Source organism: Trachinotus anak, unplaced genomic scaffold (assembly GCF_046630095.1).
Source record: "Trachinotus anak isolate AG129_WGS33_773 ecotype Australia unplaced genomic scaffold, CSIRO_AGI_Tana_v1 ptg000024l, whole genome shotgun sequence".
NCBI lineage: Eukaryota > Metazoa > Chordata > Actinopteri > Carangiformes > Carangidae > Trachinotus > Trachinotus anak.
Window position 1 is genome coordinate 2,748,416 of NW_027273875.1, and position 15,656 is coordinate 2,764,071.

Sequence of the window (15,656 nt, forward strand, 5' to 3'; positions counted from 1 at the left end):
CTCTACGTGTGCAACAGAAGAAGGAAGATGACAGTCTGTAAACTATGTCTGAAGATGAAGACGGACTGTGGGAACTGCGAAAATATACATTCAGCAATAAAATATGGGTACATTTACATGTACGTGTCTGTAGACAATACACAGTCTTTCACATCTGCTTTTTAATGGTTTTACCAGTTTGTCCAGTCCGAAGTTTAGCAACCGCAGGAAGGATGTTGTAGGCTGCTATTTTCCATATGTTTTAATAAAACTATACAATTCATATTGAATTAGCTTTTTTGTGTGTATTACTTGTGAAATGTTTTATAACTGGAAATCTGTACTCTCCACATGTTTGTGAGTGTTTAAGAAAAGAGTTATATAATCCCTTTTGACTAATTTACCACTGAGTGAGAAAAAAAGTGCAGCAAATGCAGTTTGGTGTGAGCGTTTGAGTATCTGTGCATCAGTCTATCAAACTGGTGGGACAGACTGTTAGACCACAACAGCCCTCACTCCTTTGTTCAAGCACAAAGGAGTGAAGAAAGATGATTCAGGCTATATTCACTGGTTTTCAATACAGCCATTAAAGCTATCCATGTTTCATAAATAGAAACAGTGGCATTTGGGAGCTTTATAATCCCCAGTAAGTATTTTAAATGGTCAAGATAATTGTTGCTCATATCAATCCCTTTACAGATTTGGGTGGAAGGGTGGCACATCAAGGGGGCTTAGACTTGTGACCTTAACATTTCTAATTTCCTGGCTATAGCCCTGACTATCATATATTATGTTTTCAGAACATTTTTATTGATGCATTAATAATTGTTGTAGTTATCAAAGGTCGAACAACTAAGTGTTTTGTATCTACAATCTTAATTTGTAAAATAACAGCTATATCTGTCAGACCACTGTGAGTAAAAATACAATATTGGACTCTGAAATGTGGGGGTAAAATTAAAATATTTAAAAACCTGGAAAACCTTTACTTGTTCGGTGGTTACATATGTCATGAAAATACACAGTGCCATGTCGTATTGGGATATTTTTTCCACCTCTGTAGCATAACAGAACTATTATCAACTGCGTCTTTACAAACTCACAGTTTTGCGCTAACATTCATTAATCACACTGTCAGAAATGGATTGTATATGAAGCTTACATTTCTCCACTGACAATAATCTGATAAACCAGAGTGGCGTGCAGCTACAGAGCCGCTCTTTGTGTTTTGGACAAAGGGCTGCCGCTACAAGCTGCACTGAGGTGTTTTACAAGCTACTTGACCTGCAAGCTACTGTGCATGTAATCCATATAATCAAGTTTTATGGTCCTGACTTGTCCTTTTTTCTGAATGTTTTTGAAAGACATTCAGGAAAATGTAGGTAATCACTTTATCAAGTAGAAACGGAAAAAGCCCTGTGAGGAACAACTTTATTTATACACAAAGAAATGTGTAAATACACTAAGGAATGTGATTTCAACAGCAAAGAATAACTGGCATTAGATCCTTTGTATTGCTGAATGTCATACTGGTTTTTATTCATGTTTTATTCTTCTGTTCCATTTAAATTCTATTTAATCATAATCTTTTTAATAATTTTATTTGATGAAGCAAGATAAAGAAAGTGACCTAAGACATAGAATAGACATAAGACATAGACATGAAACATAAGATAGCAAGACATAACAAAACATAACACAACATAATACAACATAACATTTTTTGTTTACTTGACTGTTGTTGATATGTTATTTATTAAGACTTAATAATAGTAGGAAGGAAAAAATAAATAAATCCAAAGACCATCATGTGATGGGGTCACACCAGCCATGGCACCTGGCAGCAGGTTGACATTCTGACCCATGAGTGCTCAGTAGTCATTACTACATTATTACTACATCATAACATTATACTTTTTTAAAAATACATTATAACCATCTTTAAAGTCAGCCTTCATTTTGATCTCAACTACTCATGTAGAGTTTATGCAGTTCTGTGCAATAACTTAATAAAAAGTATACAAATAAAAAATGAGGTGAGAGAACAGTCCCCTGCGGCAACCCTGTATAGCTGACCACACATTCAGACACACATCCCTGCAGCCGCACAAACTGTGATCAGTCTGTCAGGTGGTCGGTGATCAAGGAGATAGAGGGAGCGTCAACCTGCATATTATAGAGCTTCCTTCTCAGCAGGACAGGCTGGAATTTGTTTGAGCCACTAGAAAAGTCAAAGAACATGATTGTCAGTGGTGGCAGCTTTGTCCAGGTGAGAGCAGGAGGCGTCAACTCCAGCCTGAGGGCCATAGGCAAACTGCAGCGGGTCTGGAGAGGTATTATCTTGAAGTCTGAGATGGACCAATACCAGTCTCTTCAGGACTTTCGTTATGTGGGATGTGAGGGCAACCAGTTTGTTGTCACTGAGGGCAGACGGAGATTACTTCATGGTGTAAGAGGTTGGCAGCTGTGGGGGCAAGAAGGGTGTGGGGTCTGTGTGGCTGGCAGAGGAGGAGTGGGGGGGCAGCGGAGTGTACTGTCTTGGACCTGTTGAGGGGAGAATGAGGCTGAGGTTTCCTTCTGATTGATTATTTCCCTTATCCTTGACACCTGTGATCTCTTTTGTACCAGACCAAACATCCCTCATGTTGTTTTGTTGGAGCTTGTTTTTCAGCTTCTTCTTTTCCCATCTGTGGCCTCAAAACATTCCTGCAGAGTATCATTAGCTTACTGTGAACATGAAATGGTAACCTTCTGCTGCTGGATGATGGTTGTTTATGTGGTGAGAAGTTAGAAGCGGTGGAAGTGCAGACAAGTTTCTCATTGGTATACAGTCAACTCAAAAGTTGTCGGTTGTTGTGGCGGAAAGAGAAGTGTGGTTTAGAGTACAATTAACCGAATTAGCAGCTTCTGCCTTTATTCTGAAAGTTTAACAGGAACTGTGTGGTTTTCCTTTAAAATGCTTCACTTATATGAAGTCACATGATATACTGTAAAATGTATCTACAAGTGCCACATAACACTTAATCCTCCAGCCTTCATCACCTGGTTATCGTCACATTTTCATCTTTCAAGTGGATTAACATGTCTATCACTGCGGCTTACAATCATCAACAAAGACCCGGGCTAATCTGACAAGAGTTACTTAATGAATGAAGCAGATCTCATCACTGTTCAGTCTGTACTGCCAGTGCAGTGGTCTGGCAGGATGGAAAATGGCAGCTGCCAAAAATATGCAGACATCTCTGTCACATCAATCAAGATGCGGGCATTCGTCACACCTCCTGCCTTTCTTAATGCTGTCTATTGTTGTGCATATTGTGAGTAATGGCACCTTGCATGGCACAGTACACTCACTGAGTACTTCATTAAGACCACTTGGACATCTGCTTATTTGTGCAGTGAAATGCATAAAATCATGCAGATACAGGTCAGGAGCAAACAGCAGTATGAAGAACTTTGACCATGGGATGATTTTTGGTGGGGTCTGAAACTGCTCTCCTGGGACACACAACAGAGTCAAAGTTTACTCAAAAACAAACAAAATCCAGTGAGCAGCAGTTCTGCAGACGGAAATGCCTTGTTGATGAGAGAGGTCGTGATTTCATTTACTTACTAGTGCCAAGCAAGTGAAGCTGCACTGGAAACATCCAAAGGAAAAGTTGCAGTCTAGGAAGAGGTCAAGTGAAGCGAATAGGCTAGGCTGTGAAAATGAAGCTAAGCAACTTTGACCACTTAATTCGTTTTTATTAGCTCTCTTGCATGATACACGCTTCAGTGTTGATCAGATCTAAAAGCGCTTAAGAATTGGAAGAGCATCATTGTGGTGCGCTCCAGCAGCACTACACCTGACCCCCGGTCACCAGATCTGAATCCAACAGGACACTTTTCAGATGTGGTAGAAGTGGGGGCTGGTAGCATGAATGTGCAGCTGACATGAACCACGCCACAAAAAATTGAAGGAAGGATTTATTTTATTATTTATCTTGTATCTAAATGGAATTTCTACAGTGTCTTAGCATGTGTTTTATTGCATTTTATCATGACTTTATCATCTTTTCTGAATTTTACTTCTTTCATTTCTACTGCTGACTTGAGAGACTCTGCACAAAAAAATCCTTTGTACCTGTGTGTGTACAAATGGTGAATAAATCTCTTAAGATAAATACTTTTAAATAAATTGAGGGTGTTTTCAGAGCGAAGGAAGGGCCCTACCCAGCACTATGGTGTTCCTAATAATGTGCTCAGTAAATATATGTTGTGCAATGACACTATTTCCTCAAAGTCTGAGGGGATTATAGGGGAAACCCAGATAAGGAAGTAAAAAATAAATTATGTGGTTAATCAATAGTGATATCTATTGCAGTAACAACCCTTATAATTTATACTCCACAATAAGGCAGTTACCTCTTTTGTGAGAAAAACAAAATTTGTATTGTTTGTTTTTTAGTTAGTCTTAATGGTTTCTTAAATTGGAAGTCAAATCCAGTTTAACCCGCATGCTGTACTGTTAATAATAAAACATTAATGAGATATGTGATATTAAATACTATTAAATATTTTATGGCCTTTTTAGACTGTCTTTTAGGATTTAGTGATTATTAATATAATCCTATACTGTATATTGTGATCATCTGGACCAAGATCATTTGTCTTTTTTTAATAAGACCCTTAATTTGCCAATGGAGGGACATTTAGTGGTTGGATCAGTGAATAAAGTCATTGATTTCATCACCACACAGAATTTAAAGTCATTCATCTCTGCATGCATAAACGTAAAGCCCTTTGTGTTAATAATAAGGATTCATATTAATTCACATTTACACAGTAGTTTTTTTTTATTTTATGAAAAACACACAGACAGACACAACTATTTACAGAAACTTTCTACAATTCCCGAAGTAAGAAAAACTCAGATAATGAAGTAGCGCTTTTACCAGAAGTTGAGAGTTAAGAAGATAATTTGACAAAATGTCTTATAATCCCTTTAACTAGAATTGATGGGTACACATAACGGAAAAATAAATGATTTATGTGATAACTATTTGACACTACAATTACTGACTTACTATCAAATGTGAAGAGCACTGAATGTGAGCCTATTTGCACTTTATGGTTAAGTGTTGACTAGCTTGTATGTATTCATAGCTGAGTATGACCATGTAAATACCCTTCCTGAGCAAAACACAGTTCTATCCAATTAGAACTAAACATGACAAAAAACTGAGCACCACAATGCCTTGAACCAGCCAAAAACAGAGACAATGAACAGAATGTCCTTTAACAGCAGTGCACTTCATATCTTCTCTTCATAACTTCACATAAAGGTTGAGGGAAATGAGGAAAGCTCTCCAAACTGGTACAGAGTCAGACGCACAGTAGACGCAGTTGAGGGGCAGTGTTTTAGCTTAAATTGTGGACACTGCCTGTCACAGACTGGAGGGGTGATGATGGGTGACTCAGCTGAAAAGATGGGGGGAGACGGTGGGCAGAAACAGCTTTTTTAGTCCAAAATGTCAAAGCATTGTCCTGTCCTGTCCGTCCTGAGGCTCTCAGTGGAGGTATGGTTGGCAAAAGGTGTTCCAGATTTCGTCTGTGGAATTTGTAAAGTCTGAGCCCAGTGTTGTGTAACTTGGCATGTCGTCTAATTCGTCGACTGTAAATCAAACAGAAGAAATCCATGGTCAGGATGTTGAAGGACAATGCAAACTTAGACTACTAGTAGCTTATTGGAGATGTGGTCTAAGGTGAGGGACTAAACTTTCAAAAAGTGACTTTAAGATTTAAGACTTGTATCATCTTTCTAACCACTAGTTACACCTACTTCCATTCAAAGCCAGAAGCACTTAATAGTGTTTCTGAAAAATATTTGAATACTAATTTCAGCTATAGTTACATGTCTTCAACAAATCCCTTTCCCATATCTAAGCATATGTACTTCATTTTGTAGGCTAAATGAATGGCAATGACTAAGTGTGTTTTAGGTGAGCAAATCCTTGAATAAACACATTTACATCTTTATCTTTACACTTAAACTCCTAAATTGCCAGCATGGAGTGCAATTTTCAAACAGCAGATGGAAAGCCATCATTTAGATACCATATGAACTTCATGTCACAGTGTTATTTTGCAGATGAATTTAGAGGAAGTTGTCCATCTGACCCATCAACTAGCAACATTTACCTGAGGAGGAGTCACTCCACCGGCTCTCTGGACTGGTGCATGGTTCATTGCTCAGGAACCCCCTGCCATCTACACTGCTTGACATCCACTGAAATTGTGAGTCTCTCTCCAGCTGCTCGCAGATCTGAAAGAGCAACACTGGACTGAGTATATCTACGTTTCAGTTTTCCCACACCACTTTTTAACAATTAATCTTATAGTTTTTGGGTATTATTACACAAGCCAAACAGGCAGAATAAGACAAACATGGGTATTCCTGTCAATGAAAACGCATGCTATAAAGAGTAGAAGCCAAAGTCCATGCTTACCTCAACAATGTCGTCGGTATAGCTGCCGTCTAGAGGATCACATCGAAGACAGAGGGAGAAAAGAGGGAGGATGCATGAGTACAGCACTGATATCGTTCCAACTGTGTGAATTTACACTAATCCTAAAACATTTATTAGCCAGTGTGACATGTGTCGTTGTCTTACCGAAGCTGTGCTCAGGTGAAACTTCAAATCTCTCGTAGAAGCTCCTTGAGAAGGTCTCAGACCCAATCTCAACTGAATGAGACCACTCAGGAACCTCAGATGAAGCCACGCACATGAAATCTGCAAGGGTGGTAAACAATAACATTAAATACACTTGCTCCACCCTTTGGTGCCAAATCCAAGGCAGTTTGCGCTTATGCATGTATCTGCTTATTTCACATTTTTGACTGCATGCCGCGGGAAATTACAATGCTATCAGGTGTATTCTTCAACTACTCCAAGTTTTCATCCTCACCTCGCTGCTCTGTGTGCACTGTACTGTCCACTGTGTTTTCCTGAGTTGTCTCATCCGGCAGTGATGCATCCGAGGGAGACTGAGTATCACTGTAGTCCATGTCTTCCTCCATCTTTACCATTGGGTCCTGCAGAGGCAAATAATAGCCCAAATCAGTGACATTTAGGAAATACTCAACATAAAACAAAAACAAAGAAATGTACAATGTGGTACATGTCTAGCTACTGCGCAAATGCCACTACAAGAACATCATTTGATAATACCATTACATTATCTACATCAGTGTGAGTGTCGCATTATTTGAATAGGCATAATTTGAATAAGTAAGTGTCATGGAATCTATAATACAATGTCACAATAGTGCAATATCTGCAGTATTTACCTTCCTCCTTAACTTTGCTTCCTTTCCTTTGCTTCGTTTATCTGTGCAGATGAAAGAAAAACATTTTGGTCACTTTACATCTTTAACAGTTCATAGTTTGACTGTAGAACAAACTGACTTCATGAGTAAAAAAGAAAAAGAAAATAAGAATGGGCAGCCAGCAGATGCTTCACACCAGTGCTAATTCATAAAAAAAAAAAAAAACCTGCTCGCTCACTTCCTGTCAGTTGTCTCACCTCTAGTTTTTGGGGTGGCAGGCAGCATCCTGAACACACGCATGGCTTGGTGGCCCTTGTTGATGCTCTTGTCTTTCACCTCCTCTATGTCAGGCAGTGAATTCATCGCACAGCGGAAGTTGGCTTTCCACGTCTTTGGGTCACAGTTCTGGCCCTCAACGTATTTCCCTGCAGAATGACTTTTGTTCAGTTTCATCACCTTTTTCACCCAAAGCAAAGAATTATTTTCTGCTTTGTTATTTTGCAGTTGCTGTGTGTGTTCACACTTGCTCACCTGTGTGGATGGCCCACTGTTTGAACAGACATGCATCCTTGTCCAGCTCCCAGCCGTGTCGAGCTGCATGCTTCCAGGGAATTGAGAACATGGTCTTCTCCTGTAAAATACAAAAGGACATACTGAGTTGGAATGAAGATGGGCACACATTCAACATAGAATAAGTGAAAACATGAGCACAAGCAAAAATGTTGCAACAAGCTGCCATTCGGACTGAGCGTCTACTGGGCAGGCTGCTGTTAGCAGTATTCTATATAATGTTTTAAAAAAAACCAGCATAGTGTAGTTGTAGTAGTAACTGGAAAAACACACACACAGCAAACAAACTTTTGTGAGTTTTTAAAATTTTTTTTTTTTAGTTTGACCCAGGTGACAAACACCATATCATGTCAGGAAGAGAGATAGAATACGCTGTGATATCTGCTATATGGGTTACTACTAACTCCTGGTGTCTATTTTCACCTGTTCGCAGTTCCAGAGGGTGTTTAGTTTAAAAGGCTGCCATACTTTCCAAATGTTTTGCTGATCCTTGAACTCCCTAATATATCACTTTATTTATTTTTTATTTTTGTCCTGTACAACACCAAAATTCAGCCCAGCTGGAGCTTCAAACAAGGCGCTTTACCAGTAGCATGCAGATATCCAGTGTTTGGCTGGAGGATAATATTTAAAAAAAAAAAAAAAAAAAGTCAGCCTTACAAAGATCATTTCCCTCTCTGTTTGGTGAGAAGGAGCTTCACCCCTACAACACATACATTTGTAAACATCTATTCCTCTACTTATTTCAAGATACTAGATCTTTAGTAAAGGCATTTACAATGACTCAATCCAGTGTTTTGCAGGGAGAAATAAGCCTCTCACCTTGTCCACCCACATCAGGCCCGAGATGGTGTTGGACTCGATCATCTTCTCCAGCCACGGCCTCATCCTCATCCGAGACACAGGCATGTTTGCCTAAAATATGAAGCAACGGGTAAAGTCGTAAGACAAACGAGGGGAGGGGGGGTGGAGGAATTGCTGTGTGTGATATGTAGTAGTGAGAGCAAACGAACTCCCACATCTGCCTCCGCTTTTAGATTTACTGCTGCAGCGCGCCGCGCGGAAGAGTGAGCAGAGTTCACGGCCAGGGCACGGAGGAGAGCAAAGGGGGCGCTTACGCGTAGGAGTGAACCTACTTATGAGGGTCACTCCGGATCTAAATTAAACAGTCTTTTTTCTTTTTAAGGGTTTTTGCGCTTACAAATCTACGTGGACCAATTTTGCAGTCCAAAAGTTGAAAAATCTTCTTGCAACTTGATTTCTTTCAGGCAGGAAGCATTTAGAGACGTGCGCCAAAAGATCGTCTGAGCGCACGCCTCCTCCTGCACCGCTGCATGCAACACAGCACACACATGTTCTAAAAAATAAAAAGTCTCCTCAGCCCTTGTTTAATCGTCTTCTGTGACAAAAACTAAGAGTTAAATTTACACGAACTCTACCATCCGCAAAAATTAAAAGCAGTACTGAATTAGACACTTCGGGATGTTTTGTGCATTATTGCAAAATTTGCTATATATATATTCCAAATAAGTAGCTCCCAGCAATATAAAAAAAACAAAAAACAAAACATTTGAATATGAGGTATTCCATGCAAGTAGAAATGTAAAATTACTATCAGATCACTTACGGGCTTTGTTTGTTCAATGATCCTTAAGAGGAAAATGCACAAAAAATAATCCGCTTGGATTTCGTTTGCTCTAGAGAGACTTCTCCTCGGCTTTGTGTTATCCACCTAGAGACAGTTCTGAGACAGAAGTAAAGACAGTGAGGAGAGCTGCAATATATATGTAGATGTTCGAGCGGGTTTTCCCCGGCTGTCCACGGAGGCTGGGCACACTGTAAAAAATGTCCACACCGGAAAAACTATGAAGTTTCTCACAGATCATTTAAAAACTCTCTACACGATATGATGAGAGCTTTCCCAGTTTTTACTACTACAGGTTCATTCATGCCATGCCTTTTTAAAAACGAAGTGTGCTAAACCATCAAATATATTGATTAAGTCAAGATGAGTGTTTGTTGTTTTTTTGCTCTTTTTACAGCGTGTGGCGCATGCGCTGTTGATCCTCATTTACAGCAGTCCATGCGTTTCCGAGAAATCATGCTGTTGAGAGCAAGAGGGAAGTCAATAACAACACGGGTTAATGACGGTGGCTGGCTGCACGTAGACTACACCTGGCTGACCTGAGTCGTTTGTGACGGTCTTTGACTGTTTTTGTGACACCTCCGCACACTCTGCAGTCGGACTGCTTGTTGCAAACGATGAAATAGGCCTATTTGCAGGTGAAGTCACACACTGCAAATTTTGTTTTGATGCGATATTTACACAAAGCATAATGAAATGCTAAATCATGACAGCCTGTCATTTGATTGTAGTATGTTGCATCATGCACAGTAGGCTTTGGGCTTTATTTTTAATAGTATTGATATAAACTATAATACTGCGCTTTGGAGATTGTGCAGAGTGTATCTTATTGTTAAAAGAATATGCATATAAACTAACATAATAAGCTTAGAGAGCATGATTACCTAACACACACACACACACGCGCACACACTCTCTCTCTCTCTCACACGCGCATTCATCCCACAATCTGGCATGATGAGCATGTGCTGGGGACCAGCCCTTTAGTATAAACGACAACCCAGCAGAGAAGTCAGGCGTTTACAAGAAATGGTGTAGTAATATCAGTCACCGACAGGGGCAATGTGGCACAGGCTTTCTCCTGCCATTGGGACGTGGGCCGTGCGGGGCCGTGCAGCATGGAGGTCTGACGCGATGACGGCACAGCGGGTATGAGCCGGGCTGGACGACACGGAAGCTGCGGCTGCTGCTGCTGCCGCTGCTGCTGCTGCTGCTGCTGCTGCTCAGTGTGACAGAATGCAAAGCTTTTCGCACACTTTACCATTCAGAGTGCACGAAACGCATAAAAGTAAAGCACACTGACATGACAGGATATGATATATATATATATATATATATATATATATATACATACACGCAAAGATTTCATCATATTTTATTGGGCCATAAATTTCGAATTCTAGCCTACTCACTTTCACTGATTCCCCCCTTAATAAATCCTGGGGGGGGGTTGATATTATATAACAGCATGGGAGCATACACATGGTTCGCTATCTTCATGGGAATGTGGGAAGCCCCACGCTGGTGCCTCAGCAGCTGCCGGTGCTGTCCATGTCCATATAGGGGCTTCCCGCGGGGTGCGATTGCGCGCTCGCGTCATGTGAGGCTCGCGCGCGCGCGCGTCCGTGGCAGGGAATAGCAGGGAGTTTTCCCGCGGACTTTACACCGACACTCAGTGCGTGGGATTTCCCAATGAGGGCAGAAATCTGGATTTGTAGGGGAAAATCATCCCGGTTTTTCTTACCTGCTGGTGCTTTGTTTGGGCGTTTGAAGCAAACTGTTGATGGATGATAACGCCGTGAGAGTGAATTATGGGAATTCAGTCAGCGGCTGAGGCAAAACAGGTGGACCTGTCTAGGGGTTGTTCTTTAGGCTGTGCGTCTTAAGGCTGCCAAGCTGGAGGTCAGGACCCCCCCCAAACGTGTCACAAGATAATTAATAGAAGGAGTGAATTAAAAACGCATTTCCTCTGAACACTGTGGACATTTTCATGACCTTTCTCTCGTAATTCATGCTCTCTGGCGAAGTGCTAGATAGTGTCAGACCTTTTAAAATATTATATAACAAAACAATTTTACATGGAGACATCACTTCATTTTAAGGGAACATGAGCCCTCTGAGCTATGCAGTTGTAGGATGTTATTCATTTGAAATACACATAATTTTTATTCATTTATTAAGACAATATCTGGCAACCTGAAAGTCATACTTTGTCCATCCATCCATCCACGGAGGGAGCCCACGCAGACATGGGGAGAACATGCAAACTCCACACAGAAAGGCCCCTGGGTTCGAGCCCAGCGCTAACCACTGCACCACCATGCCACCCATCATACTTTATACATTCCCAATTTAAATCTTTTGGATCTGAGATTACTAACTACTGAGAATATACATGTAAAAGATCCCCCGCCTACAGTATATGAGCAAAACTGACAGAATTAAAGAGACACGTTATTTTGTGTCTCACAAAATAACGTGTCTCATTTTGTGTCTCTTTGTATTTTGTTGCGTTTATGTTTACTTGCCTGATTTACTTTCGAACAAGAACTATTAACAGTCACTTCATACACATTGTCTGGTCCAGCGGCCCCTGACCCTTTGGGCCCCTGCGCCCGTGCTCGGTAGGCCCAATCCATAATTCATCTATGACTATCTTCTATAACTACACAGTGACAGATAACCAATTTTTCAAGTTTCAGCCCAAATCTACTTTATTTACTACCTCACCTATTCCTGGGATATACTGTACCTTAGTCTAACACCAGTGATGGTTTACTTTGCACTGTCGTTGCTGAACTGCATATAAGGTGTTTTCAAACCCAAACTGGCAAATTCCTTCACAGTTTTTCACACTGTTGTGCAAACAGTGATGCTAATTCTGACTATTTAGGCCACCTGCAAGGATAAGACAGTAATTTGAGGCTTTGGCATGAGGCAAGCTGCTTGAGCATCCAATCTTGCCCTCGACCATCTGCTTTGACAGCTCACTGACACTGGATCAAGTCAAAGCCCTTGTTAGTTGGCTTGCGATTACACTGCAACCTCATGCAGGGGGCGGGGGGGGTAAAGTACAAGATCTACCTATTGTACCCCATTAGATCTGAATTTCAGGGGAATTATAGGTGAAACTTAGTTCATTTATGACACCTTTGTGTTACATATATTGGGCATATAGCATTCACATGGTAAGACAAACATTTCTGTTTGTTTTTACATCTCTTGATACTGCCCGCAGGCCTTCCATCAACTGTTAAGGTTGTTTTGTATTTTTGCATCTTTTCAATTCAGTCAAATTCAAACCATAGTTATTTCCAGGACACCTATTCAAAATTATTAGGAAATTATTTGAAAATTACAAACCCATGAAGTAGAGAATTTCTTGTATAAAAACATTAATTGTGATCATGTGAGAAAAAAAGAATCAGTCCACTGCTATATCAAAGTCCATTGTTCCATAATTTTAAATTCCAAGATTTTTTCCCCTAGGTTTCAGTTTCCTTGTGACTCTGGTGGAAAAAAAGGGGGTGGAGTGGGGGAGGAGGGGGGGGGGGGGGGGAGGTGGAGGAAAGGTGGGGAAGTAGGCAAGACAAGCTATTGAGGTGATAAAGTGCTAAATGTATTATTGCAACAAGTTGGCAATATTAGCAATATCATTACAATTTAAAACATGAGTAAACATGTCAACTTTCCATGAATGACTTCAACCCTCAGGGCAATCAGGCCTAAATAATCTCAGGTTTCACCCGAACTGGCCTGGTTGTGCTATTTTTTCTTTTGTGGTTTTACAGTTTAGCACTCCCAACAGCCAAACAAGTGTATTGCTTAAGAGCCAAAACACAATAAAACCATGCAAGCTCAGCAAAAGCAGCAGTTTTGTCTGCAACATGAGGATGGTCAGTTGGGCTGCAAGTAATAAGCAGGGGCGCATAATATAAGTAAATATACTCCATCTTAAAGGTTCTGCATTTAAAATCCTACTTGAGCAAAAGAACTGATGTTTTATACACTAAATTTACTTAAAGTTTTAAAAGTAAAACTATTCATTTTGTTCAAGAAAGATCTGAGGGATCATGAGATGATTAATGGCAGAGGAACAAAGAAAAATAAAATTCTGCTAACCATGGATACATATGGATAAATGTGTCCGATTTTTTTGGTCTTTTTTTTTTGTGTGAAATATTCACCTCTTTGGACCTCAAAAAAGTTTAAATGTAGCAATGTAAGATGGGAAATCACTATTTGGCGACACTGCTAGCAACTCATGAACCTCAGAAATAATGAAATAATGAGTCAAATCTAAAAAGTAACCAGCAACTAAAACTGTCAGATAGATGTAGCCTTAAATTATACTGAAGTTACATTGTGTAAAAGTATCACATTTGATGGGTGCATTAGAAAGAATTGACGTAGTTATCTGAACACATCTGGGTAATGATAAAGAGGACAGTAGTAAAACTGTTACATTTCCTGCGAGAAGGTCACTGGGTCAAAGTGTTGTCATGCTTGTGGCGTCTGTGTCTTATCTCCAGTGCTATAAAAACATCTTAAACATATGGAAAGATAAAGAAACCAGAGCTAGACAGACAGAAAAGGCCCTTTTCTCTTGCACATAAAAATACAATCAATATGTTTCCATTCCTTTTATAGTTTGTCAGTTTCATCCTTTTATCTTAATCTCTTGCCTTGTACTGGTTTTTACATGGACAGTTTTTGCTGGTTATTTGTCCTCTCAACATTTGTCCTCTTTTATCCTCCTAGCTGGTTTTATGAGGCCACTCGTCCACACATCTGAAAGATCTCTCCCTCTTCCAGTCATAAGTTTCAGCTGTTTTCTCAAATTTCATTTACTTTGTGTTTATTGCTTCTAGACTTTGCAAAGTTCTAATTATAGGCACAGGTCTTGCAGCATAACACTGTTTGGTAACTCCAAACTTTTTTTGATGCTGTCAGTCAATTCACCACTTTGGGAAATAGCTCAACAACTGTCTGATGTATTCCCATGATTTGGTACAGAAATTCATGGTGTTCAGAGGATATACCTAATGACTCTGGTGATGTTCTCTGTGGTGCTTCCAAGAGACTGACTAAAGGAGCTATTTGTAAGTTTTACTAATGCTACATAGCCAACATCAGCATTTACAGCTGTTAACTTACCAGTAGACGATACATTGTGAGTTCAATGTCAAACTTTATTCCTTTACTCAACAAGAGCTGTATCCATCAGTGGAAAGTAACACCAATGTTAATGCTTGTTTTGCCTCTATTTCTGTCACTTCTTTACTTCTACTGAAGTTAGCATGAGAATAGGTTAGCCCCAGACGGGCTAGACTGTCTTGTCACTTTCCAATGCCAATAGCATCTACCCTGCCTTGAAGAAGTAGTGCTGCTCAGAGTGCTTATTATAACCTCTAAACATAATGATGGCTAAATCTTTCACTAATCCTGGTAAATGAACAGCTGTTGATGCTAAAGTTGGCTATGTAGCAATAGCAGCACTTACAAATAGCCCATTTAAGAGTCTCATCAGTTATTGAATGGGTTGCCATAAAAAGAGCTAAAGAACTAACTTTGGTGATCCTTTAAGTTTTTATCCACAGGTCAAAATGTTTATTTGTGCAGTTCTGTGGTTTATAACCAAATACATGTCAAACCAATGACATTCCCATCAGCCTCAGTTGTGCTTTGTGTTTAGTGTTAATTAAATGTTAACATGCCAATGTGCTAAACTAAGACAGTGAGCAGGGTAAACATAATATTTGCTTTCCATTAGCATGCTATCATTTTCATTATGTGCGTGTTAGCATGCCGACATTAGAGAGTATCTAAAGGCACCACTGTGTCTAAGTACAGCCTAAAAGGGCTGCTAGCATGACTGCATACTCTGGTGTTGTCATATTATAAAACCAATAGAGTGGTACTACTGAGTTGTGTGATGAGTGAGAGTTATGTAACAAAATGACATTTTGACCCCAAATCATTAGGGTTTCTCAAGCTATTACAATGCTGTCAGAAGAGGGGAATGGACGGGTAATCTGTGGTATTTCTTTTTACTCAGCACATTTTTTTCTCTTGTGTGTACTTTGATCGCATTACAAAATAAATAAACGAAGTAATCGATATCAGTGCCTTTAGTTCCTCACCTAAAACTCG

General features: G+C 39.9%; 1 protein-coding gene across 2 annotated transcripts; it reads right to left on the reverse strand.

The window, feature by feature from the left end:
* Positions 1-4,789: 4,789 nt before the first annotated feature.
* irf1b (interferon regulatory factor 1b) lies at positions 4,790-9,625 on the reverse strand. Of its 2 annotated transcripts, XM_071460553.1 has the most exons (10): positions 9,486-9,625; positions 8,681-8,773; positions 7,820-7,919; positions 7,546-7,713; positions 7,310-7,350; positions 6,928-7,054; positions 6,633-6,752; positions 6,468-6,496; positions 6,160-6,283; positions 4,790-5,632 (listed from the first exon to the last, which is right to left on the reverse strand). In XM_071460553.1, exons 2-10 carry the CDS (start codon positions 8,765-8,767, stop codon positions 5,529-5,531), a joined length of 900 nt encoding a protein of 299 aa, XP_071316654.1. In that variant the 5' UTR covers positions 8,768-8,773; positions 9,486-9,625; the 3' UTR covers positions 4,790-5,528. The 2 variants fall into 2 exon arrangements, with proteins under 2 accessions (XP_071316654.1, XP_071316655.1); XM_071460554.1 differs by lacking the exon at positions 6,160-6,283 and having other exon boundaries at positions 5,481-5,632.
* Between the last annotated feature and the right edge of the window lie 6,031 nt (positions 9,626-15,656).